Raw genomic sequence first — 24,944 nt, 5'->3', positions numbered from 1 at the left:
AAACCAAAGAATAACTAAGGTAAATAAAATAAAGACCCGAAATGGAGAAATCACACTGAGGACAAGAGCCAGCAAACACGGTACATCCTGCTTTTTTATCAAGTCCTCAGTTTCTTTCTGAAGCTGTAGTCGTTGGGCTATTCAAAACGGAGAACTCCGTCTGGGAAATCTGGGGGTTGACGTGCTCGGAGGCGGGCTCTGTGTTTGGGGGCCGGCTGGTTACCTGATGAGCACGCACTGGTTGTCATGGCGCTTCCACAGGCAGCGGTAGCACTCGTTGGCGATGGCGAAGACGTGGGGGGGCAGCTCACCCAGGTGGCACCTGCTGTAGCGATGCACGGCGTCCCTCGAGTACAGGCCCGCGATGGTCTTGTAGGGGTTCACGGAGGCGATGATGGAGCCGATGTAGGTCTGCGGGGACAGGGGGCGAGGAGACAGGAACTTGGGTTACAGGTGGCACTTGGGGAGGAGAAGGGGGCACCTGGGCATGGGATCTCACCCCCACCCGCCCTGGGGTGGAGACAGAAGCAGCTCAAGGAGGCTCCACACTAAGAGGGGAAGAGATGACGTCTCTCACTGGGGCCACTGTCTGAGCCTAAACAGAATCCACCGAGTGCATGTTAAAGGGACCAGGGACTCCTGAGCCCCCACTCACACACTTTTCTCTGTACTTCTGGGGACAAGTCTTGTGCAAAGGAATGAAGCCATTTCAAAGAGGGCTGCAAGTAAACAAGAGAAAGACAATGGGGACACATCAAAGCCCAGATCCCTAATTCTCCGGGGACCTCCTGACCCCATCAGGTGGCTGTTAGGAAAGGTGGGATTAAAGCAATAAGAGAAGGCAGGGGCAGGGGGGATAGGGAGGGTGACTGCTTAGTGGGCTTCTATTCAGGATGGTGAGAAAGTTCTGGAGGTAGATAGTGGTTATGGTTGCACAACACAGCAATGGTATTTAGTGCACTGCACTGCACGCTTAAAAAGAGTCAAAAAGCTAACTTTTATGCTACAAATCTTTGACTTAAGAAGTAACAAGAACATTTTACTTGTGGAAACACTCGCTCTTCTTCCAGTAATCTCAAATACCTCCTGAAATGCCATGTAACTTACCTGGAAAAATAGCTGACTGGCAATCTTCCCTTTTCTGGAACCAAATCCAGGCCAGAAATTAAGCAAAATCTTCAGAACAGCAAAACAGAGGCTACAGAGTTATCAAAGCATCATGCTTCATGCCTCCTCCACGTGGACACAGACTAACTCATCTGTCCTTCTTTAAGAAAGGCTAATGAAGCTGGGTTGCTGATTCCCAGGCTCAGACACAAGTGGAACAGCAGATGAGAAGGGCGGGCGCTAAGGTCCTGTAGGCTCCACCACTCACCTGCCTGCTTCCACGGTCTGTTCATAGAGCCCTGGGCTTGACAGCATGCTATGGGCTCTGTCTCCTCCTCCAATTCATGTACCGAAGCCCTGACTCCCAGAACCCCTGAATGCAACTCTATCTGTAGACAGGACCTTTTAAAGATGATTAAATTAAAATGAGGCTGTTCAGGTGGGCCCTAAACTTGTCGTTGCATGTGCTAAGTCACTTTAGTGATGTCTGACTCTGTGTGACCCTGTGGACTACAGCTCGCCAGGCACTTCTGTCCATGGGATTCTCCAGGCAAGAATACTGGAGTGGGTTGTCACACCCTCCTCCAGTTATATTCCACACTCAGGGATCAAACCCACATCTTCATCTCCTCCATTGGTTGTTTAGTTGCTCAGTTGTGTCCAACTCTTTGCGACCCGCAGAGTTGGACTGCAGCCCGCCGGGCCTCCCTATCTATCACCAACTCCTGGAACTTCCTCAAACTCATGTCCATAGAGTCAGTGATGCCATCCAACCATCTCATCCTCTGTCATCCCCTTCTTCTCCTGCCCTCAATCTTTCCCAGCATCAGGGTCTTTCCCAAGGAGTCAGTTCTTCGCATCAGGTGGCCAAAGGATTGGAGCTTCAGCTTCAGCACAGTCCTTCCAATGAATATTCAGGATTGATCTCCTTTAGGATTGACTGGTTTGATCTCCTTGCAGTCCAAGGAACTCTCAAGAGTCTTCACCAACACCACAGTTCAAAAGCATCAATTCTTCGGTGCTCAGCTTTCTGTATGATGCAACTCTCACATCCATACATGACTACTGGAAAACCAGAGCTTTGACTAGACGGACCTTTGTTGGAAAGTAATGTCTCTGCTTTTTAATACGCTGTCTAGGTTGGTCATAGCTTTTCTTCCAAGGAGCAAGCGTCTTTTAATTTATGGCTGCAGTCCCCATCTGCAGTGATTCTGGAGTCCAAAAAAATAAAGTCTGCCACTGTTTCCACCGTTTCCCCATCTATTTGCCATGAAGTGATAGACGCAGAAACAATGGAAACAGTGAGAGACTTTATTTTTTGGGCTCCAAAATCACTGCAGTCACCACCTGCAGCCTGCATTGGGAGTCAGGTTCTTTACCACTAGGGCCACCTGGGACGCCTCAACTTGTCATTGTATGAAGAGAAAACCTGGATACACAAAGAAACACAGGGGATGTGTATGCACAGACAGACCACGTGAGGACCCAGCAAGAAGGTGGCCATTTGCAAGCCAAGGCAGGAGCCCCCAGGAGAAACCAACCCTGCTGATACCCTGACCTCAAACGCTGAGCTTCCAGAACTGTGAGAAAATAACTGTCCTGTTGTTTCAGCCAGCCAGTCTGTGGTCCTTTGTTATGGCAGTCAGAACAGACTAATATAGAGGGCCTGAGACTTTGAAAGCACTCCCAGTATTCCTAGGAGATTCACGGTATTATTGCACCTATTTTTCAGATGAGCAAATTCAGGTACAGTGATAAAATTTTGCATTTGGTCATACAGTCAGTAAGGGGCAGAGGTGAGATGTGAATGCAGGCCACCTAAAACCCAGAGCCTTCTCTTCACATTCGCCGGCAGGGGGTGGTAACACAGCAGAGTTCAAGAAAAGCAAGAAACACAGACAGAAAGCTCAAACATCCTGAGTGCATCTGTACCATATTATAGCAATATGTAATCATCTATATTTACAGAGACTTCCAGGAACATCAAGCAAAATATCCTGTGTCCCGTGTAACTGCTTTCAAATGTAAGATGGTCGAGAGCATGCTTTGGAAACATTTTAAACCAAAACAAGGTTGAAAAGGTCAAAGAGTTATTACTGTATGCACCAACAGTTCCGCTCCTAGGTATGTACCCCCACAGAATTAAAAACAGGTACTCCCAACAAAAATACAGCAGCATCATACACAAGAACCTAAAGGGAGAAACAACCCAATGTCCACCATCAGATAGATGGGTAAACAAGATGCAGAGCAACCATACTGCAGAATGTTATTCAGCCGTGCTAAGGAAGTACTGATACAGGCTACCATGGAGATGAACCTTGAAAACATGACGCTAGGTGACAGAAGTCAGACCAACACTGGAGGTAGTTACCATGGGCAGAAGGGAGGGTGGAGGCAGGAAGGACTGAGAGCTGACTGCTTTGCAGGCACAGGGCTTCCAGTGGGGTGATGAGAACATTTTGGTGCTGGTTGTACAACACTGGATGTACTAAATTAAATGCCACTGAATTTACCTTCAAGTGGTTAGCTTTCTGTTACATAAATTTCGCTTCCATTAAAAAACAATGAAAAGATGCAGAGCTTTCAGGAGTGAATTTTCAGGTCTTCGGAAACCTGCACTCTCTAGAGGGCCCCCGTTTCCCCATCAGAGCATCAGGCGAAGGATGTGGCCGGAAAGAAGAGTGCATGCAGCCTTTTCCCCTGGGGAAGGAAAGTGCCCTACTTCTACAGGCGAGCAGAGAATCACGTGGTCCCCTGGGGGATGCCAGATACCTTCCATCAATGCCTGGACCACAGGTGCTGGCAGCTTATTTTATTACAATTGCAGAGATGAGGGAGGCAGGCAGGTAGGTGATGCTTGAGGCTCTGGAGCCTGTCTGGCTCCTTCCTCTTGTAGGTCTAAAATGTCAAGCTTGTTTCTACCCTTTGGTAGCTGTCTGCATTATTATTTTTATTCAGTGAAATACCAAGACTTCATTTTCTGTGAATGAATGTTCACAGAACATTTAGAATGTTTCCCCCTCCCCACTTTGGCAGAACGCAAGACAATCAGTGAAGACACTCTTTATACAGATAGGTAGGCATGCTGCCAATCCCCTGTCTCAGCTCCAAGTAAAAGAGAAAAGCAGAGTCAGGGCATCAGTTTGATTATTAAATGAATATTAGAAAAGTAACCCATCATTAACATATCTGAAAAGAGAATAATATGCCCAAATTGTGAAAATTTTGGCACTCCTGTTCATATCCAGGAGATACAGGTTCAGTCCCTTGGTCAGGAAGATCCCCTGGAGAAGGAAATGGCAACCCACTCCAGTATTCTTGCCTGGGAAATCCCATGGACAGAGGAGCCTGGTGGGGTACAGTCCACGGGGTCACAAAGAGCCAGATATAACTGAGCATGCACTGCCTGCCTGCCTCCCGTTCACAGCATAATGGCAAGGTGGTTATAAAATTCTGAGATGAGTTTTTTAAGTATTGATTTATACATGAAAAAACATCATAAGCTTTTAATACAAGCTTTCTTTTGAAAGTGATGACTTTGGTCAAAACCTCATAGGCATGCTCCCCTTTCCCAGTTGGGGAGCCAGTCCCCTAGAATCACTTAAGAAAAAGAATCTGCCTTCCAATGCAGGGGTCAGGGGTTCAATCCCTGGTCAGAGAACTAAGATTCCCCCTGCTGCAGAGCAACTGAGTCCACATGCCACAACTAGAGAATCCATGTACCACATGGAAAAATTCTGTGTGCCACGACTGAGACCTGACACGGCCTAAATAAATAAAATTAAAAACAAACAAAAAAAAGAAGTCACTTATCCTGACACAGCTGACGTGGATTCTGTATGGGGGCAGGAGACCCACAGGACATTAAGTTTGTTAGTAAAGGTGAAGACAGAACATCCAGAACATCTGATGCCTCGTTTTGTTTCTGAGTAATTCATGGCACTTGCCCAGTGAAGCAGTGTTAAGGTCTTTCAGAAAGATAATGAGGTCCATGGTGTGGCCGTTACAGACAACACACCCGTGCCTCCCACCCAACCCCCAGAGACTCTAGGGGCAGGAAGCGGGGCTCTCCGAACAGCAGGTGGTCAGCACTAAGGCAGCCCCTAGGATGGAAGGATCATGCCAGTGGTGGTTATGCCCATGACCCACTAACATTACCTTACCTTCCCCAGTTGAGCCTGGTCCCCAACACGCAGTTAGAGCTGGTCCGTGAGCTCACGCCCAGCTAGTGTCTCTGGCTCAAAAATCATTCCAACACGTCTGAAGACTGTCCTACTCTTGAATACTTTGTCTTATAGATTTTGTGGATGCCAATAAATTCAACCAATGGACTCCCCTGTGCCAGCAGTGGGGGAGAGAAAACCAGTCTAAATTTGATTGAGCCCAAATTCAATCATCTGAATCTCTCCCCACTTTCAAAAAAAAGAAAAGGAAAGCATATGTGAAATGTGTGTTCGGCTGGTATGGAGAAAGAACTCAGTTCCTCACTGCTGTTTTTTAAGACTGTGGGAAACCATGCCTCGTGTAAAGTTCAAAATGCCTCTTACTGTAAGCACGTCCACTTAGTTCCAAAGGTAGGCTAAGGCTTTTATAACATGAGAGCACACGTTTTACAGTTTCACCTCCTCACTAATGACCTGAGTCATTTCTCAACAGGCCTGACACCAGATTTCAAATGACAATTAGGTCTACGTGTTTGCAAAACACCTTGACTGACGTTTCAGAACCGCGGGGCACAGAGCACAACTGACCTACGCAAACACGCTTCGACATAACCTTGACCTACAGGCAGCCCAGAGGCCATGGTTCAGAGGAACAGAGCTGCCTCTGCTGACAGAGGATGGAAGAGAGCCAGCGAGCAAGGGCAGGACCCTGGATCCTAATCGGGGGGTGCTTTCCCACAGGTCTGCGGTGACTCCCCCGTTCCCCACTTAGCCACACGCATATAGGACGGGAATCGTCCCACTCTCCAGCTTCACAGTCCGTAGCCACTGTCTCCACGTGCTGGCCACACCCCACTTTCAATTAACTCTACAATCAACCCCCTCTTTCTCCATCCACACCACCCTGACCACACTTGCTCAATTATCCCCTAGAGTCCCCTTCCTCATTCATTTCCCACTCAAGTCTTGTGTGTTCAATCCTAGCTGTACCCTTGACAAATGAACACCTGAAGACAGACACTCCCCTGCATAAAACTCCTTCATAGCTCCCACAGTCTTCAGGGTCAACCCACAGAATATTTGAGAAAAGAGTCTGAGCACCTCCAGAAAGGTGACTGAACACCCACATCCTAACCAATTTTTCTCCTAACAGTTACAGAAGTGGGGGCAGCTTCAGTTACTTTCTCATTTTCATTGTTTGCATCCATACTGGTGCCAAATGATACTTTTGGGCCCTCCCTCCCCCCAGCAAAGGAAGGTGTAAATCAACATGGCAATCAAAGTCATAGTTCCTAATGGTTTCTTCACATTAGATGAAGTGGTTGAGGTCCATCAGCAAAAATAAGTACAGCCAGGGGCACCTTTATCTTTTCTCCCGCTACCTTGAACATACCACCTTGCATGGATTATTTTGTCACCAAAACAAAGGCTGCGTGGATAAGAGATTTGTTGGATAACAAGGAAAGTTTGACATGGGAGTAAACATGGAGACTGAGGAGTGGAGTGGGGAAGAGAACAGCCTAGTTGTTAGTTAAGTATCAAGGGATGCAAAAGATGCAATGTGGTAAGCAGTCACAAGAGCGGTGAGAAAACATGTGTTCCATGCTTGTGCCATGGACCACTCTCTTGCTGTTCAGTCTCGAAGTCGTGTCTAACTCTTTGCTACAGTCGTAGCCCACCAGACTCCTCTGTCCATGGGATTTCCCAGGCAAGAATACTGGAGTGGGTTGTCAATTCCTTCTCCAGGGGATCTTCCTGAACCAGGGATTGGAACTGCATCTCCTGCATTGACAGTTGGATCCTTTACCACTGAGCCAGCTGGGAAGCCCAATAACAAACATCATAGCTGTGCTTATTTGTATTTTTGTGTTTATTAGTGAGTTATAGTCATTAAATGCTAGTCTGAATTTGAATGCTGGTTCCACTGGTTCAAGTTACTTAAATTCTTGGTGCTTCAGTTTCCTCAATGGTAAAGCAAGGATAACAACATTAGTAGCTGGTAGAATTAAATGGATTGACACCTATGAATTTAAAAACCTACTACAGTGAAAGCTGAATGCCTCAGTGAAGAGCCTGTGTTTCCATGCTCACTCTATAAAAAGGCAATTGCTGTCATTGCTCCAAAAACAGTCATGAACGCCGTGCACTTTGGGACTCAGGGTACATGCAGCTCTCAAACACCAGGTGGGGCCATGTGCTGCTTCCCTCACACCGGATTCCGAATTTCATGAGAATAAATCGCCTGGTCATTTTAACGGCTTTTCCGAAATAGAAAGTATATTCTATTTTGGAGCACATAAAATTTTTTTTCTAGTCAGAGGAGTTCCACATAACTCACTGAAAAAATACATTTCCTTGCCCATTTTAATAATCGGGAACAGCTGCAGTGCCTATTGCTATAAAACGCTGCGAGAGACTCCCTTCATTGCTTTAAGACATAGCCTACCAATTCAAGGTTTCAAAAGGCTTAAGTACAGCAAAGTAGAGACATCATGACAAAGGCCCATCTAGTCAAAGCTATGGTTTCTCCAGTAGTCATATACGGATGTGAGAGCTGGACCATAAAGAAGGCTGAGCACTGAAGAAATGATGCTTTCAAACTGTGGTGCTGGAGAAAACTCTTGAGAGTCCCTTGGACAGCAAGAAGATCAAACCAATCAATCCTAAAGGAAAGCAACCCTGAATAGTCATTAGAAGGACTGATGCTGAAGGTGATGGTCCAATCCCTTGGCCACCTGATGCAAAGAGCCGACTCACTGGAAAAGATCCTGATGCTGGGGAAGATTGAGGGCAAAAGCAGAAGGGAGTGACAGAGGATGAGATGGCTGGATGGCATCATCCACTCAATGGACATGAGTTTGAGCAAACTCCAGGAGATAGTGAAAACCAGGGAAGCCTGCGTGCTGCACTCCATGGGGTCACAAAGAGTCAGACATGACTTAGCGACCGAACAACAACCACAACAACAAAGGTTGTAATACCTAGTATCTTGTCCCCCGCCCAAAAAAAAAAGAGAATAAAAGAACACTAAAAGTGACCCAGTAGCCTCAGATACATTCTGCTGGTAGATATGGAGCATCCGTGTTACTGTTGGAAAGTCATTTTTACAACACAGGAAGAAGTGATAGAGACAGCAAGGTGTGGTCAGGTCAGAAGACCCCAAGTCCTCATCCTGGACCTACCTTCCCTGGTTCACAACTTAACCCCTCCAGGACCCAGATTCCAATCAATAACAACACCACACCCTCTGTTACTCCACCCAATTACCATGTGAAAGTGTTACATAAATCACAGGTGCGTATTACTGTTTTCATTCATGAAAATAAAGCTACAATGGCATTTCAGCACATGGTCCTGAAAAGCTGGATGTAGATCAAGTAACCTCAAATGCACCAGGGAAACTGGTTCAAGTCACTGCCATGTCTTCCCTACAGGGAAGGTCCTTGTTAAGAAGTGGGGACCACTATCCAGATTTATTTTCCACCCACCCTTCTCCAGGGCTTCCCTGGTAGCTCAGCTGGTAAGGAATCCTCCAGCAATGCAGGAGACCCCAGTTTGATTCCTGGGAAGATCCCCCTGGAGGAGGGTACAGCAACCCACTCCAGAACCCTTGCCTGGAGAATCCCCATGGACAGAAGAGCCTGGCGGGCTACAGTCCATGGCGTTGACTCACTTCTCTAAATCTTTTTCTGGAGCGCAGCTCTGGTTTGAAGTTGTTGATCTGTGTATGCAAGAGTCTGCTGGGCATCTGCACCTGGCTGCCCTCAGCTTGGCTTCCTGCAAAACACCTACTTCTCTATGCACAGCCACATCTTCACAAATGGCACCACGGTCTACCCAAGGGGATAAACCAGAAATCCAGGAGTCATCCTATAGCAATACAGCGTGCTGCCCCCAAACCCAGCCAAACACCGAGATTCTACCTCTTAGTAAATATCATACTCTAGCTCCCCGAGGACTTGTTTTGAACCCCAACATTTCCCATCTGGTTTGCTGGTCACCTCTCCTCCTAGACCAGATATACCTGCTGCACTCATCCATCACCCACAGTCAGAGTGAGCGTTCCCAGAACTCACCTTTGACGTTGTCCCCTGCCAGCCTTCATGAAGTCAAGGTCACTAACACACAGGGCTCTTCCTCGCCTGCTCCTGACCACCTCGCCAGTCGGCTGCACAAAGCCTCCACTGCAGGTTCTTGCCTGTCCTGCAGGTCGACAAATCACGCTATTCCAAGTCTTTGTTGATCTTCTGCCAGGGAAGAGCCACCCTCCCTCTTGGCTGAATTCCCCTAGGAATGTTTCAAAACTCCGCACTAGCGCCCCAGCTGGGATCCTTTTCTGGCCCCCTCGGCTCTTCTTGCGATGCCCATTCTTTGTGTTCCCAGCACTTTTATCACAGTCATTGTCGCCCCGAGCCACTGTCAAAGGTATGATGTGTCTGCTTTCATCAACAAGCTGGGAGGTCCTGGAGGGGCGCTGTCTTTTGTTCATTCATTATTTTAAGGAACGGTTACCACGGTGAAGAGGAATTTTGAATCCTTGGAGCCACAGCATAGCCTGGCACACAGGCAGGGCTGAGTCAACGTAGAGACATTGGAGGCACCTGGATTCATTACCAATGTACCAATAAGTTCCCTTTTTAACTGAGTTCTCATGCTCCACACCCACCTTCTTCCCTAACAAAACTGCTTGCCATCCTCATCCAATTAAACAATTCAAACTGTTAAGCATTCAACTTCATTGAAAACTGGATCACAACCAGTAACTCAAGATATATGACTAAAGTCAAATTCTTACATTTAGAAGTGACATTTCCACTTAATTTGAGTGTGTTTCTGACTCATATTCCTCCCTCGTTGAAAGCAATCTGACCCAAGAGAGGCCAGAAAGGGGAGAAAAATGAACAAAAACAAAGCTTCTAATTGCCACCGCCATGTGCCGATGTAGAAATGGCAACTCAAGAGGATAAATGTTTGGTCAAGTTTAAAAATACACAGAGTCAGACAGATGGTTACAATCATCTTCTGGCAACACCAGTCTTGATTTCATGTGAAGAACAAAAACCCTACAAACCACACTGTATTCAGCTGTTCCTGGTATGAGACAAATGCCAAGCCTGCTGGCCATCCACTCTTCAGGCCATCCCTGAGAGGCACGCTGTTACTTGACACTGGGTTTGGAAACGGGTGGGAAATAACCCCCAAAAGTCTCCTTTGGGAAGACTGAATGAACCAAGGAAATGAATCGCAGGTTGAGATCCGCACGCCCGTAACACTGAACCCTGCAGCTTGGCTGGCCTGATGTGGACACTGCGGGCAGCCCAGGTGAACTCACTTGTAATTCACATGGCTTCAACAGGCAGCTGCCTGCCAGCACCTTTTACAGGTCTGGAAGTTAATTTGGGAACAACAAACTCATTTTCACATTCGGTCTGCACGGCCACCTTACCAGAGGAGGGTTTTATTTTTGAAACACCTAAAAATACACGAGCTGTGAAGCATCTTCTGTGCTTTCACAACGTTTATCTTTAGACACAGCTCCACGTCTTAAAACGGACTCATCTGACTCTCAGCTCTGCCGTTTGTTCGGCAAGACCAACAAACGAACCCACGAGGTGGGTGGAACAGAGTGGGGCTTCCTCTGGAGCCATCCTCAAGCCCATAATTGCAGCCGAGCTCTGATGCGGTTTCCAGCCCACTCCTTAGACAGGAGGCTCCCACAGGCAACTGACCCAGAGCACGACAAACCCCGTGATGGAGACAACGTGTTTCTCTTCTGTTGGGCAGAAAACAAAACTGCCACACCACAGAGCTGGCCAGGCCATCCCTTCACTCTGGACACAGAGCTGACAGTCAGTGCAACAGAGACCTCATCTGTTTTGGTCCAGTGGGTTCTTAGATGCTGGGTACAGAATGTGAAATGATCCAGGCTCCAGAGAATACAATGCAACAGGCATCCAAAACCCAGCTCATCTCTCCCACGTTCCTCTCCTGGAAGAACTGTCAGAACTGTTCTTGGGGACATCAGGGCATCATTACAGCCAGCCCTGCCTCCCTCACCCCCTCCCCCTTGGGTATCACATGCAATTTTCTCTTGCTCACTCCCATCTCTGCTGCACTTGTTCAGTCGCTCAGTCGTGTCCGACTCTGTGACCTCCATAGACTGCAGCACGACAAGCTTCCCTATCCTTCACTATCTCCTGGGGTTTTCTCAAAATCATGTCCATTGACTCGGTGATGCCATCCAACCATCTCATCCTCTGTCATCCCCTTCTCCTCCCACCTTCAATCTTTCCCAGCATCAGGGTCTTTTCCAGTGAGTCAGCTCTTTATATCAGGTTGTGGTCCAAAACCCTCATATCTACCCGCTTTGAGATATTGCAACACTCTCCCACCCAACCTACCTTCTGTAGACTGTATCACATCACTTCCCTATCAACCCTTCTAAACTTTTTTCAAGGAAACTGCCTCTTCAAACGGAGAAGGCAATGGCACCCCACTCCAGTACTCTTGCCTGGAAAATCCCACAGACAGAGGAGCCTGGTAGGCTGCAGTCCACGGGATCGCTAAGAGTCGGACACAACTGAGTGACTGAGCAACTTCACTTTTTACTTTCATGCATTGGAGAAGGAAATGGCAACCCACTCCAGTGTTCTTGCCTGGAGAATCCCAGGGACCGGGGAGCCTGGTGGGCTGCCATCTATGGGGTCGTACAGAGTTGGACACGACTGAAGCGATTTAGCAGCAGCAGCCTCTTCAAAAGCCTTTAGCAAGGACAATATAGTCTCTTTACCACCAAGCCCAAACACTGCTGCCTAGCTTTAAGTAAGGCAGGGTATCTCAGCATGACTGACATCTTAGGCCAGATAACTCTTTGTAGGGGGGCTGTCCTCTACATCTGGGCATGTTTAGTAGATCCCTGGCTTCTACCAACAATTAACAGATACCAGGATACCAGCAGCATCCTCTGCCCTCGCTATGGCAACTGGAAATGCCTCCAGGTACTGCCAAAAGTCCCCTAAGACCCACACATCTGGTCCAGAACCACTCCTTTTAAAGGTGTCCTGACCCCCACCTATGCATTCCACTAACTATCGGATGTTCCCCAAACATCAGGTTCCATAAACAAAGGAACCTTCTCCCAGTTTAGCAAAGCCATCACACCAATACACTCTCATCTCTCCACCTTCAAAAAAGGCATCTCTCTAGCCTTTTCTTCGAATCAACTCTCAGCCCTCCTTTGCAGTATCATTGCTGCCGCCCTTCTCCAAGAGAAGCCAGCTCTCCTCCTCACCCATCAACTTGTTCCCTCCCCCCACCTCTTCTCTCTCTGTACAACACATGCCCCTCCTCTCCGAGTCTTTAGGGGCTTACAGGTGTGGGGACGTGTCCACATCAGGCCTCATCAGTGGCGGGAAAAGACACTTCTTCCCAGGGTGGGACTCAGGGGACCCTCTCCAAGGTGCCGGGAAACACAGAGACAAGAGGTTTGGGGTGAAAGTCTGGGGCAGGGTCACAGATCGGGAGCTGCTGTGATAAGCAGAGTTCTCATCTGGGAAGTCACCAGAGGATGGGAAAGCTGACTAAGTGGAGCATTAAGTGAGAGAACCTGAAGTTCTAGGGAGGGAATCCTGTATTGGGGCAGGAGGCAAGGGTTTGGGCCAGGCAACTGTGGGAAGAACAGAGCTGCTCTAACCCGGGTTATTATTGTTGTTTTTGTTTACTCACTAAATTGTGTCTGACTCTTCTGCGACCCCATGGACTGTAGCCCATCAGACTCCTCTGTCCCTGGGATTCTCCAGACAAGAATACTGGAGTTGGGTTGCCATTTCCTTCTCCAGGGGATCTTCCCCACCCAGGGATCAAACCCGAATCTCCTGCATTAGCAGGCAGATTCTTTACCACTGAGCCACCTGGAAAGCCCTCTAACCCAGGGGTCAGAGCCAAACTGGACCAGTGGCAAGGCTGGAGTCACAGAGACCAACAGACCCCAAGGTCTGCAAAGTCTCTGTGGCCGGAAGGAGCAGCCCCAAGTTCCAAGTGGGAACTTTCCAAATAATGACCCATGGTATTAGATGAGTAAGATGGGGAGAGAGGTACTGATACAAAGGTTAGCAAGGTTCTTAAAGCTTTCACTGGCCATTCTATTGTGAAACAGCCCCATCAAGTACGAGGGTTATGACACGTGGCCTTTTATTTGTTGAGGCTAAAAATTATTTTTTAATATTGATAAGTAAAAGTGAAAAATCAAGAGAAATTTGGCAAAAAGATGAATATAAAAATTGTAAAATGAAGTTTAGATCTTCACGGAACAGTCTTAAAGGGTCAGAAAACCATTCATGTTATTTCGTGCTAAGTCGCTTTAGTCTTTTCTGACTCTTTGTGATCCTATGGATCATAGCCAGCCAGGCTCCTCTGTCCAAGGGATTCTCCAGGCAAAAATACTGGAGTGGGTTACCATGCCCTCCTCTGGGGATTTTCCCGACCCAGGGATCAAACCCGTGTCTCTTATGTCTCCTACAATGGCAGGCTACCTGGGAAGAAAACCACACAAAAGCCTGAAAGCTTAGAATGTTCAGATCACCGAAGAAATAAGGATACTATCAGATGACACCTGACCTTTAAAATTTTTTAAACTGACATAAAAAACTTAAATGGTTAATATAGAGCCCAAAGGGAGGTGAGTAGAGAAAAGTGGACTCAACTTTGATTTGTCTACTGAGTGCTCTACGCCTTCATAGCTCTCCACCCACATATGAATTGTTATTTAATCACTAAGTCATGTCCAACTCTTTTGTGACCCCATGGACTATCAAGGACCCCATGGACCCCAAGGACTCCAAGCTTGCCAGGCTTCTCTGTCCATAGGATTCTCCAGGCAAGAATACTGCAGAGAGTTGCCATTTCCTTCTCCAGGGGATCTTCTCAATCCAGTCGGATCAAACCCATGTCTCTTGCCTCTCCTGAACTGGCAGAAGAAATTCTTGATCACTGAGCCACCTGGGAAGTCCACCCACATCTGAACAGAGGATGCTAAAAGCTAGAAGAAATATTTTATTGAAGTCTTATAATGCTCTCAGTCGATAAGAGTAGCCCTCCATGTCCTGGCTATTATAAACAGTGCTGCAATGAACATTGGGGTACATGTGTCTCTTTCAATTCTGGTTTCCTCAGTATGTATGCCCAGCAGTGGGATTGCTGGATCATAAGGCAGTTCTATTTCCAGTTTTTTAAGGAATCTCCACACTGTTGTCCATAGTGGCTGTACTAGTTTGCATTCCCACCAACAGTGTAAGAGGGTTCCCTTTTCTCCACACCCTCTCCAGCATTTACTGCTTGTAGACTTTTGGATCGCAGCCATTCTGACTGGCGTGAAATGGTACCTCACAGTGGTTTTGATTTGCATTTCTCTGATAATGAGTGCTGTTGAGCATCTTTTCATGTGTTTGTTAGCCATCTGTATGTCTTCTTTGGAGTCTATTTAGTTCTTTGGCCCATTTTTTGATTGGGTCATTTATCTTTCTGGAATTGAGCTGTAGGAGTTGCTTGTATATTTTTGAGATTAGTTGTTTGTCAGTTGCTTCATTTGCTATTATTTTCTCCCATTCTGAAGGCTGTCTTTTCATCAGCAGATGAATGGATAAGAAAGCTATGGTACATATACACAATGGAGTATTATTCAGCCATTAAAAAGAATACATTTGAATCAGTTCTAATGAGGTGGATGAAACTGGAGCCTATTATACAGAGTGAAGTAAGCCAGAAAGAAAAACACCAATACAGTATACTAACGCATATATATGGAATTTAGAAAGATGGTAACGATAACCCTGTATATGAGACAGCAAAAGAGACACTGATATATAGAACAGTCTTTTGGACTCTGTGGGAGAGGGAGAGGGTGGGATGATTTGGGAGAATGGCATTGAAATATGTATAATATCATATATGAAATGAGTCGCCAGTCCAGATTCGATGCACGATACTGGATGCTTGGGGCTGGTGCACTGGGACGACCCGGAGAGATGGTATGGGGAGGGAGGAGGGTTCAGGATGGGGAACACATGTATGCCTGTGGCGGATTCATTTCAATATATGGCAGAACCAATACAATATTGTAAAGTTTAAAAATAAAATAAAATAAAATAAGTAGCCCTCAAGGAGAAGAGAAGTTAATGGTCCTTCTTAGCACAAACAACAGACCCCTCTACCTGGAGATGAGTCTGCTTACCAGCAACCTGTGGTGCCCAAAACAGAAAGCCAACAAATGATGCAGAGTGGTGGGGGAGACACACACAGGTTCCTTCTCAATGACAGGACTCGAAGCAGGGCACCTGTGGCAGGCAGAGCAATGCACCGCTCCCTGCCCCACCAAGTAGTCGTAGTGGTGGTAATCGCTCAGTCGAGTCTGACTCTGTGTGACCCCGTGGACTGTAGCCCGCCAGGCTCCTCTGTCCATAGGATTTTCCAGGAAGAATACTGGAGTGGATTGCCATTTCCTCCTCCAGGGGATCTTCCCAACCCAGGGATCGAACCCACATCTCTTACATCTCCTGCACTGGCAGGCAGGTTCTTTACCAATAGCACCACCTAGGAAGCCCTTGGGAAGATCCCCTGGAGAAGGAAAAGGCTACCCAGTCCAGTATTCTGGCCTGGAGAATTCCATGGACTGTATAGTTCATGGGGTCGAAAAGAGTCAGACACGACTGAGCCCCACCAAGATGTTCACCTAATTCCCAGAACCTGTGACTTAAGCGATGTTGCACATAAGAGACTCAAGATATGATTAAGGTTGTAAGCTCTGAGACTGGGAATTAACCCAGGTGAGCCCTATCTAATTACATGAATTTTAAAACCTGAGAACCTCTCTTGGCTCTGGTCAGAGATCAGATGAAAGGAGGAAGAGATTTGAAGCATGAGAAAGACTAGGTCCAGGGTTGCTGTCTTTGAACGTGAAGGAAGGAGGCATCTACCAGCCGGGAATCAGCAGCCAGCCAGCAAGAAAATGAGGACCTCAGTCCTACAACCACAAGAAACTGACCTCTCCCAACACTGGGGAAGAATAAGAAACAAATTCTTCCCTAGAGGCTCCAGAAAGAAGCCTAGCATGCCCACACCTGGAGTTTAGTCTGGTAAGACCCTTTGAAACAAACCTACAAAACTTAAAAAAAAAAAAAAAAAATCATAGCTATGGTAATTTGTTACACCAGCAAAAGAACACTAACACAGCACCTCTGTTACAAGTCAAGCCATTTTTCCCTCTTTTAAAACATGGGCAAGCATCGCTTTAGGGCTGAGATATAGGTGGAAAGCTGTGCTTTTCTGATAGGTGGTGGTTTTGTCTCCTTGCGGCAGCGTCTGACAGGTACCAGCATCCAGTGAAAACAGCTTCAGTAATGGACATCAAGATGGCTGCTTTATATACAATAATACAATTACCTAGGTTATAAAAGGAAGGCATATAGGGTATAAGTAACTGACCTGAGCTGTAAATTGTACAAAAATCCTGTGTTTTTTCCTCAAAGGGGAGAGAAAAGATCTTTATTCCAGGAAAAAAGAAAAAATCGAGATCCTATTCATATGGCTTATTCAGGTTTACAATATCATCATGGTGGAGGGGAGCTTTAAAAGCTCTGTCCTTTAATCTTCTTCAGCAGTTCTCCCCTTAATCGACTTTTTCACGACTTTTTCATGACTATTAAATGTATAACAAAAACATACATCTAAAGACAGAAGGATATGAATTCTGAAATATTCATTTATAACAGATAGGTACCAATGAAGAAATTTTAAATCCAGCTTCACTTTTATCATCAACTATGTTGCTTCTAGTATGAATGGCATCTGTTTTACAAATATATGGCACAACTGCCAGGTACCTGACTCTGTCCTTGGCTCAAGAGAGACAAAATCAGTCCTTGACCAACTGAGCAAGGAAACTGCTGTGTAAACAGGTACACAGCAGTGTCAAAGACTTAATGCTGAAAGCACAGGCATGGCACACGGGCCCCTGGACATCTGTGTAGGTGGGAAGGAAGCGGTTTTGAGACGGGAACAGGAGAAAACCCACGTTTGCTCAACAAGCACATGTACAAGGCAGGATACACAGCCACTTTTACAGAAACATGTATGAACGTGACCTTTTCTGAAGAACATATGGAAAATGCGGTCTCTAAAGACTGAGTGTAAGCAAGGTTAGTCAGAGGACTAGAAGGCGACTCCATTTCTCCAGACAAGGCTGTCTGAAGACATTTGCCAAGCATTAGATCAATCTGGCAAAAATGCCACTTTCCCATGATTAAAAAAAGGCAAATAAACACCTTCTTTTCTTGAAGCTGAGGACAATTTTGCATTAACAAATATCTACTTCTTCCCTCTTTCCCAATTCTCCTCTCCTGGTCTAAGGATGGATAAACTAGAGCAACCACAATACTGAGAGGATCCCGAGTTTCAGTTAGCACCTGCTAGCTGTTGGAATGTGAAAAGTGAAACTTGCTCAGTCGAGTCCAACCCGGTGACCCCATGGACTGCCAGAATACAGGAGTGGGTGGCCTTTCCCTTCTCCAGAGGATCTTCCCAACCCAGGGACCGAACCCAGGTCTTCTGCATTGCAGGTGGATTCTTTACCAGCTGAACCACAAGGGAAGCCCAAGAATACTGGAGTGGGTAGCCTATCCCTTCTCCAGCGGATCTTCTGGACCTAGGAATCAAACCAGGGTCTCCTGCACTGCAGGCGGATTCTTTACCAGCTGAGCTATGACGGAAGCCTAGTTATTGGAAAGGCTGATATTATTATTCATCATAATCACAGGCATACTGCCAAAACTGAGTGTTAACTCCTAAAGAATAAAAACTACTGAAAGATGAAGGGTTTTTACAGTATTAAAATTTGGGTTTTTAAAAAACTGCATGAATTTGAACTTGACGAGAAAAATAAACACCTATCAGCAGTTGCCCAGTAAAGACCTGCTAACAAAGGCAGGTGGAAAACAGAAAGTCTGCAAATCATTCTTGACACATGATGTAATTTATACTTTAATGTCAGAAAGGGATGACTACAGAAGCAATTTTTAGGTATTACTTTTATAATATAGGCACAGAGTTCATAAAAGTTGAGGAGAAATATGCATGACTGCTTTTTATACCAGGACATGTCTCCAATCAAAAGAGCAATCCCAAAGGAAGATGGGTTCCCTTGAAGCCAAATGTCCCCTAGATAGAACCGTCCTACATGCTCGTGGGAATGTACATCAGTGCAGCCATTCCAGAAAACAGTATGCAGTTTTCTCAAAAAACTAAAAATAGAGCTACCACATGACCTAGGAATTCCACTCCTGGGTATGTATATGGAAAAAAAACAAAATGAAAACACTAGTTCGAAAAGATGCATGCACCCCAGAGTTCACAGCAGCATGACTTACAGTTGCTAAGATACGGAAGGAACCTGTGTCCACCAAGAGATGACTGGATAAAGAGGATGTGATATTTACATGCACACACACATACATACATATACAAAATGGAATATTACTCAGCCATAAAAAGAATGAAATTTTGCCATTTGCAGAACATGAATGGACTTGGAGAGCATTATGCCAAGTGAAGTAAGTCAGACAAATACTGTGTGACATCACTTACATGTGGAATCTAAAAAATACAATGAACTCATGAGGGTAACCTAAAAGAAGCAGACCCACAGAGAGAGAGAACAAACTAGGGGTTACCAGGGATGAGGGGAGGGGTGCAACAGAGGGGTGGAGGAGAGCGAGGTACAAGACAGATGCAAGGATGGACTGCATAACATGGAGAATATTGCTAATATTTTGTGATAATTGTAAATGGAATGTAACCTTTAAAAATCATATATAAAAAAAGAAATCTCTCCATAGATGGGCCTCAGAGCCAGAAGAAAAAAAAAAAAGTGGAAATCCATAAAAGGAGAAAAAAAAATCAAGAAGATGAGAAATAAAAAAGCTCGAGCTCAGGTCTGCTTGTTTGTAAAGCCACATTTCTCCTCTGCCCTTAACTGAGGAAGTCAAACCACTCTGCATGACTTCTTTATGGAACAGAACACTTAGGAACAGAATGCACTCAGGAGAAGAAAGAGGTCAAATTACCCTTCGCTACAAAGCCATCCCTGCTAATAAAGTCCAGGCAATCAACATGAGAACATGATTTATGGACCCACATCTCTAATTTGGCAAAAAAAAAAAAAAAAAAAAAACTAGAAATATCGCTTTTACTTAGAAGAACGGGAGGTTCTCAAAAAGGAAATACTCTCTGAGAACAAAAATAAACAGACTCAACTGGAGGGAGTTTGGAAACTTCCCTGGTGGTTCAGTGGTTAAGACGCTATGCTTTCACTGCAGGGGGCATGGATGTGATCCCTGGTCCAGAAACGGAGATCCTGTATGCCATGTGACGCAGCAAGAGGAAGGAAAAGACTGGAAGGATTTTTAAGGGACTGAGAGCGGAACTTACATAGATTTGGTCTCTCTTGTAGCGCTGGTACAAGTTGTGCATGATGGCACCCCCGTGGAGCTCTGTCAGGGTGGCCATGTCATCCACGCCCTCCTCATCCATGGGGTGCATAGGCATCACCTTCTGGTGTGTAATTGTGCTCTGCTTGTACGTGAATACCTGATGAGGGGGAATGAATTCACAGCTTAATTATGGGCAATGAACAGTTTCCACTGACCGTTTCCCAACTTACAATACAGTCTCAGTACAATACCAGGAAAAGGATCCTGAATCCACCAGCAAAAATCAGACTGCAGAGAACACTTTAATTTCCTTCATGCCACCTACCTATTTTTGTGCTAGGTCGCTTCAGTCGTGAACGACTCTTGGACCCTAAGAACTGTAGCCCACCAGACTCCTCTGTCAGTGGGATTCTCCAGGCAAGAATACTAGAGTGGGTTGCCATTTCCTTCTCCGGGGAATCTTCCCAACCCAGGGATGGACCCCACGTCTCTTATGTCTCCTGCACTGGCAGGAGGGTTCTTGGCCACTAGCACCACCTGGGAAACCTCACCTATTTTTAAAGGTAGCAAATTATTTTGACAATTGACATTCGATGTTCCAGAAGACACCGGTTCAAGTACTAACCCGCCTATGGAAATCACAGAAATGATAACATTTTCAGTTTACTTTTCTCCCACTGAGGCAAAGCAGTAACAGTTAAGAAGCTGGCTGACCAACCTTTCAGAAAGGAATTTGATTTCACTGTATAATCTATTCAAGGGACCATGGGCTATAGTTCAAAGCTTCCTAATAAAGCTCTGCAATTTAAGTGTTGTCATAAAATTCACTACACAGTCTGTACATTTGTTCAGAGACTGAAACACAGCTTCTCAGCAAAGTCTGAAAAATATTCTCCCTTCTCAGCTGATATATATAAATAGCATTCCTGTGATCTTTAGGAAAACAAATCCTCTCAGGTTTAAAATACAACTGGTTTGGGACTCCCCTGGCTGTGCAGTGGTTAAGACACCACGCTTCCACTGCAGGGGGCACAGGTTCAATCCCTGGTTGGGGAACTAAGATCCTTCATGCAACAGGGAGCAGGCAAAAAAAAAAAAAAAGTTAAATAAATAAATTAGAATTGGTTTGCTTGTTTGACAGTCTGAAAGTGAAAGTCACTCAGTCGTGTCCAACTCTGCAACCCCACTTTCCCTTCTCCAGGGGATCTTCCCGACCCAGGGATCGAACTGCGGTCTCCTGCATTGCAGGCAGATTCTTTACCAACTGAGCTATCAGGGAAGCCCTATCTTGTTTTAAACTCCAAAACCAGTGGTGCTGCATTAAGTGCTGTTGTCTATTTGCTAAGTCATGTCCAACTCTTCTGCAACCTCATGACTATAGCCCACTAGGCTCCTCTGTCCATGGGATTTTCTGAGCAAGAATACTGAGCAGGTTGCCAGGTCCTTCTCCAGGGGACTTTCCAAACCCAGGGATGGAACTCACATCTCCTGCAATGGCAGGTAGGTTCTTTACCACTAAGCCACCAGGGAAGCCCACTGTATTGTATACCGGAGACAACTTGGACACTGCAAGACTGATTATAGAACACGCGTGGACTTCTAAAATCTACACACGGTTCTTTCATCACCATTGATTGAGTACAGTATTAACTGCACCCATTCAGCTTCATATGCTAACCAGTTTGACCAGATTTACAAACTCCAGAACATAAAACAATCATTCAATGATGGAGTCTATGCCCTATTTATTCACTGTATACTTTTAATTACAGTGAATAATCACAGAAAACTAATCAAACTGATCACATGGACCACAGCCTTCTCTAACTCAGTAAAACTATGAGCCATGCCGTGTAGGGCCAACCCAAGACAGACGGGTCATGGTGGAGAGTTCTGACAAAACATGGTCCCCTGGAGAAGGGAATGGCAAACCACTTCACTACTATGCCTTGAGAACCCCATGAACAGTATGAAAAGGCAAAAAGATAGGACACAAAGACGAACTCCCCAGGTCGGATGGTGCCCAATATGCTACTGGAGATCAGTGGAGAAATAACTCCAGAAAGAACGAAGAGACGAAGCCAAAGCAAACACAACAACCAGTTGCGGATATGACTGGTGATGGAAGTAAAGTCCAATGCTGTAAAGAACAATATTACATAGGAATCTGGAAGGTTAGGTCCATGAATCAAGGTATATTAGAAGCAGTCAAACAGGAGATGGCAAGAGTGAACATCAACATTTTAGGAATCAGTGAACTAAAATGGACTTGGAATGGGTGAATTTAACTCAGATGACCACTATATCTACTACTGTGGGTAAGAATCCCTTAGAAGAAATGGAGTAGCCATCATGGTCAACAAGAGAGTCCGAAATGCAGTACTTGGATGCAAACTCAAAAATGACAGAATGATCTCTTTTCCAAGGCAAATCATTCAGTATGACAGTAATCCAAGTCTATGCCCCAACCAGAAATGCTGAAGAAGCTGAAGTTGAACAGTTCTATGAAGACCTACAAGACCTTCTAGAACTAACACCAAAAAAAGATGTCCTTTTCATTATAGGGGACTGGAATGCAAAAGTAGGGAGTCAAGAAATACCTGGAGTGACAGGCAAATTTGGCCTTGAGTACAGAATGAAGCAGGGACAAGGCTAATAGAGTTTTGCCAAGAGAACACATTGGCCATAGCAAACACTCTCTTCCAACAACACAAAAGAACTCTACACGTGAATATCACCAGATGGTCAATACCAAAATCAGACTGATTATACTCTTTGTAGCAGAAGATGGAGAAGCTCTATACAGTCAGCAAAAACAAGACCGAGAGCTGACTGTGGCTCAGACCATGAACTCCTTATTGCCAAACTCAGACTGAAAGTAGGGGAAACCACTAGACCATTCAGGTATGACCTAAATCAAATCCATTACGATTATACACTGGAAGTGACGAATAGATTCAAGGGATTAGATCTGATAGACAGAGTGCCTGAGGAACTATGGACAGAGGTTCCTGACACTGTATAGGAGGCAAGGATGAAGACCACCCCCAAGAAAAAGAAATGCAAAAAGACAAAATGGTTGTCTGAGGAGGCCTTACAAATATCTGAGAAAAGAAGAAGAGCAAAAAGCAAGGAGAAAAGAAAAGATATACCCATTTGAATGCAGAGTTCCAAAGAATAGCAAGGAGAGATAAGAAAGCTTTCCTCAGTGATAAATGCAAAGAAATAGAGGAAAACAATAACATGGAGAAGTTTAGAGATCTCTTCAAGAATATGGGCACAATAAAGACAGAAATGGTATTGACCTAACAGAAGCAGAAGATAGTAAGAAGAGGTGACAAGAATATACAGAAGAACTATACAAAAAGATGTTCACAACCCAGATAACAAGGGCGTGATCACTCACCTAGAGACAGACATCCTGGAATGCCAAATCAAGTGGGCCTTAGGAAGCACCACTATGAATAAAGCTGGTGGAATTCCAGCTGAGATATTTCAAGTCCTAAAAGATGATGCTGTGAAAGTGCTGCACTCAATATGCCAGCAAATTTGGAAAACTCAGCAGTGGCCACAGGACTGGGAAAGGTCAGTTTTCATTCCAATCCCAAAGAAAGGCAATGCCAAAGAATGCTCAAAGTACTGCACAATTGTACTCATCTCACATGCTAGCAAAGTAATACTCAAAATTCTCCAAGTCAGACTTCAACAGTATGTGAACCATGAACTTTCACATGTTCAAGCTGGATTTAGAAAAGGCAGAGGAACCAGAGATCAAATTGCCAACATCTGTTGGATCATAGAAAAAGCAAGAGAGTTCCAGAAAAACATCTACTTATGCTTTACTGACTATGCCAAAGCCTTTGACTGTGTGGATCATAACAAACTGTGGAAAATTCCTAAAGAGATGGGAATACCAGACCACCTTACCTGCCTCCTGAGAAATCTGTATGCAGGTCAAGAAGCAACAGTTAGAACTGGACATGGAACAAGAGACTGGTTACCAATAGGAAAAGGAGTACACCAAGGCTGTACATTGTCACCCTGCTTATATAACTTACATGCAGAGTACATCATGAGAAACGCTGGGCTGGATGAAGCACAGCTGGAAACAAGACTGCTAGGAGAAATATCAATAACCTCAGATATGCAGATGATACCACCCTTATGGCAGAAAGTGAAGAGGAACTAAAGACCCTCTTGATGAAAGTGAAAGAGGAGAGTGTAAAAGCTGGCTTAAAACTCAACATTCAGAAAACTAAGATCATGGCATCCAGTCCCATCACTTCATGGAAAATAGATGGGGAAACAATGAAAATAGAGACTTTATTTTTTTGAACTCCAAAATCACTGCAGATGGTGACTGCAGCCATGAAATTAAAAGAAGCTTACTCCTTGGAAGGAAAGTTATGACCAATCTAGATAGCATATTCAAAAGCAGAGACATCACTTTGCCAACAAAGGTCCGTTTAGTCAAGGCTATGGTTTTTCCAGTGGTCATGTATGGATGTGAGAGATGGACTATAAAGAAAGCTGAGCACTGAAGAATTGATGCTTTTGAACTGTGGTGTTGGAGAAGACTCTTGAGAGTCCCTTGGACTGCAAGGAGATCCAACCAGTCCATTCTAAAGGAAATCTGTCCTGAATATTCATTGGAAGGACTGATGCTGAATCTGAAACTCCAATACTTTGGCCACAATATGTGAAGAACTGACTCACTGGAAAAGACCCTGATGCTGGGAAAGATTGAGGACAGGAGGAGAATGGGATGACAGAAGATGAGATGGTTTGATGGCATCAGTGACTTGATGGAAATGAGCTTGAGTAAGCTCTGGGAGTTGGTGATGGACAGGGAGGCCTGGCATGCTACTGCCCATGGGGTCACAAAAAGTCAGACACACTGAGCGACTGAATTGATTCTTTTCACTGATACTTTATGTTTGTCCTTCAAATAAAAACACCAAGATGTAAAAGCAAAATGTAAACAACACAAAAAATGTTATCTATACAAGCTCACATGTGCACATACATACAAAGTAACTTTCTTGAACAGTACAGGCAGATTGGGGAATTCTAATTTTCAGTGTCAACCAGTTGTCTGAATATTCATTGGAAGGATTAATGCTGAAGCTCCAACTCTTTGGCCACTGATGCAAAGAGCTGACTCACTGGAAAGGACCCTGATGTTGAGAAA

At 45.2% G+C, this 24,944-nt stretch overlaps 1 protein-coding gene across 4 annotated transcripts in view; it reads right to left on the bottom strand.

The window, feature by feature from the left end:
* MYO10 (myosin X) overlaps positions 1 to 24,944 on the bottom strand; it is a 258,403-nt gene that overhangs the window by 125,023 nt on the left and 108,436 nt on the right. For 3 of the 4 annotated variants that reach the window (XM_006072953.3, XM_025270684.2, XM_025270683.2), the window contains 2 exons: positions 19,752 to 19,910; positions 224 to 411 (listed from right to left, as the gene is read on the bottom strand). In XM_006072953.3, coding sequence (XP_006073015.2) covers positions 224 to 411; positions 19,752 to 19,910 — 347 coding nt within the window. The remainder of the gene's footprint in view (positions 1 to 223; positions 412 to 19,751; positions 19,911 to 24,944) is intronic. The other variant, XM_006072954.3, reaches the window with a different exon arrangement.

The sequence above is a fragment of the Bubalus bubalis genome, chromosome 19 (genome assembly GCF_019923935.1).
Source record: "Bubalus bubalis isolate 160015118507 breed Murrah chromosome 19, NDDB_SH_1, whole genome shotgun sequence".
Classification (NCBI taxonomy): domain Eukaryota; kingdom Metazoa; phylum Chordata; class Mammalia; order Artiodactyla; family Bovidae; genus Bubalus; species Bubalus bubalis.
Note: the sequence above shows the minus strand (reverse complement) of the source record. Positions and strands in the feature narration are given on the sequence as shown.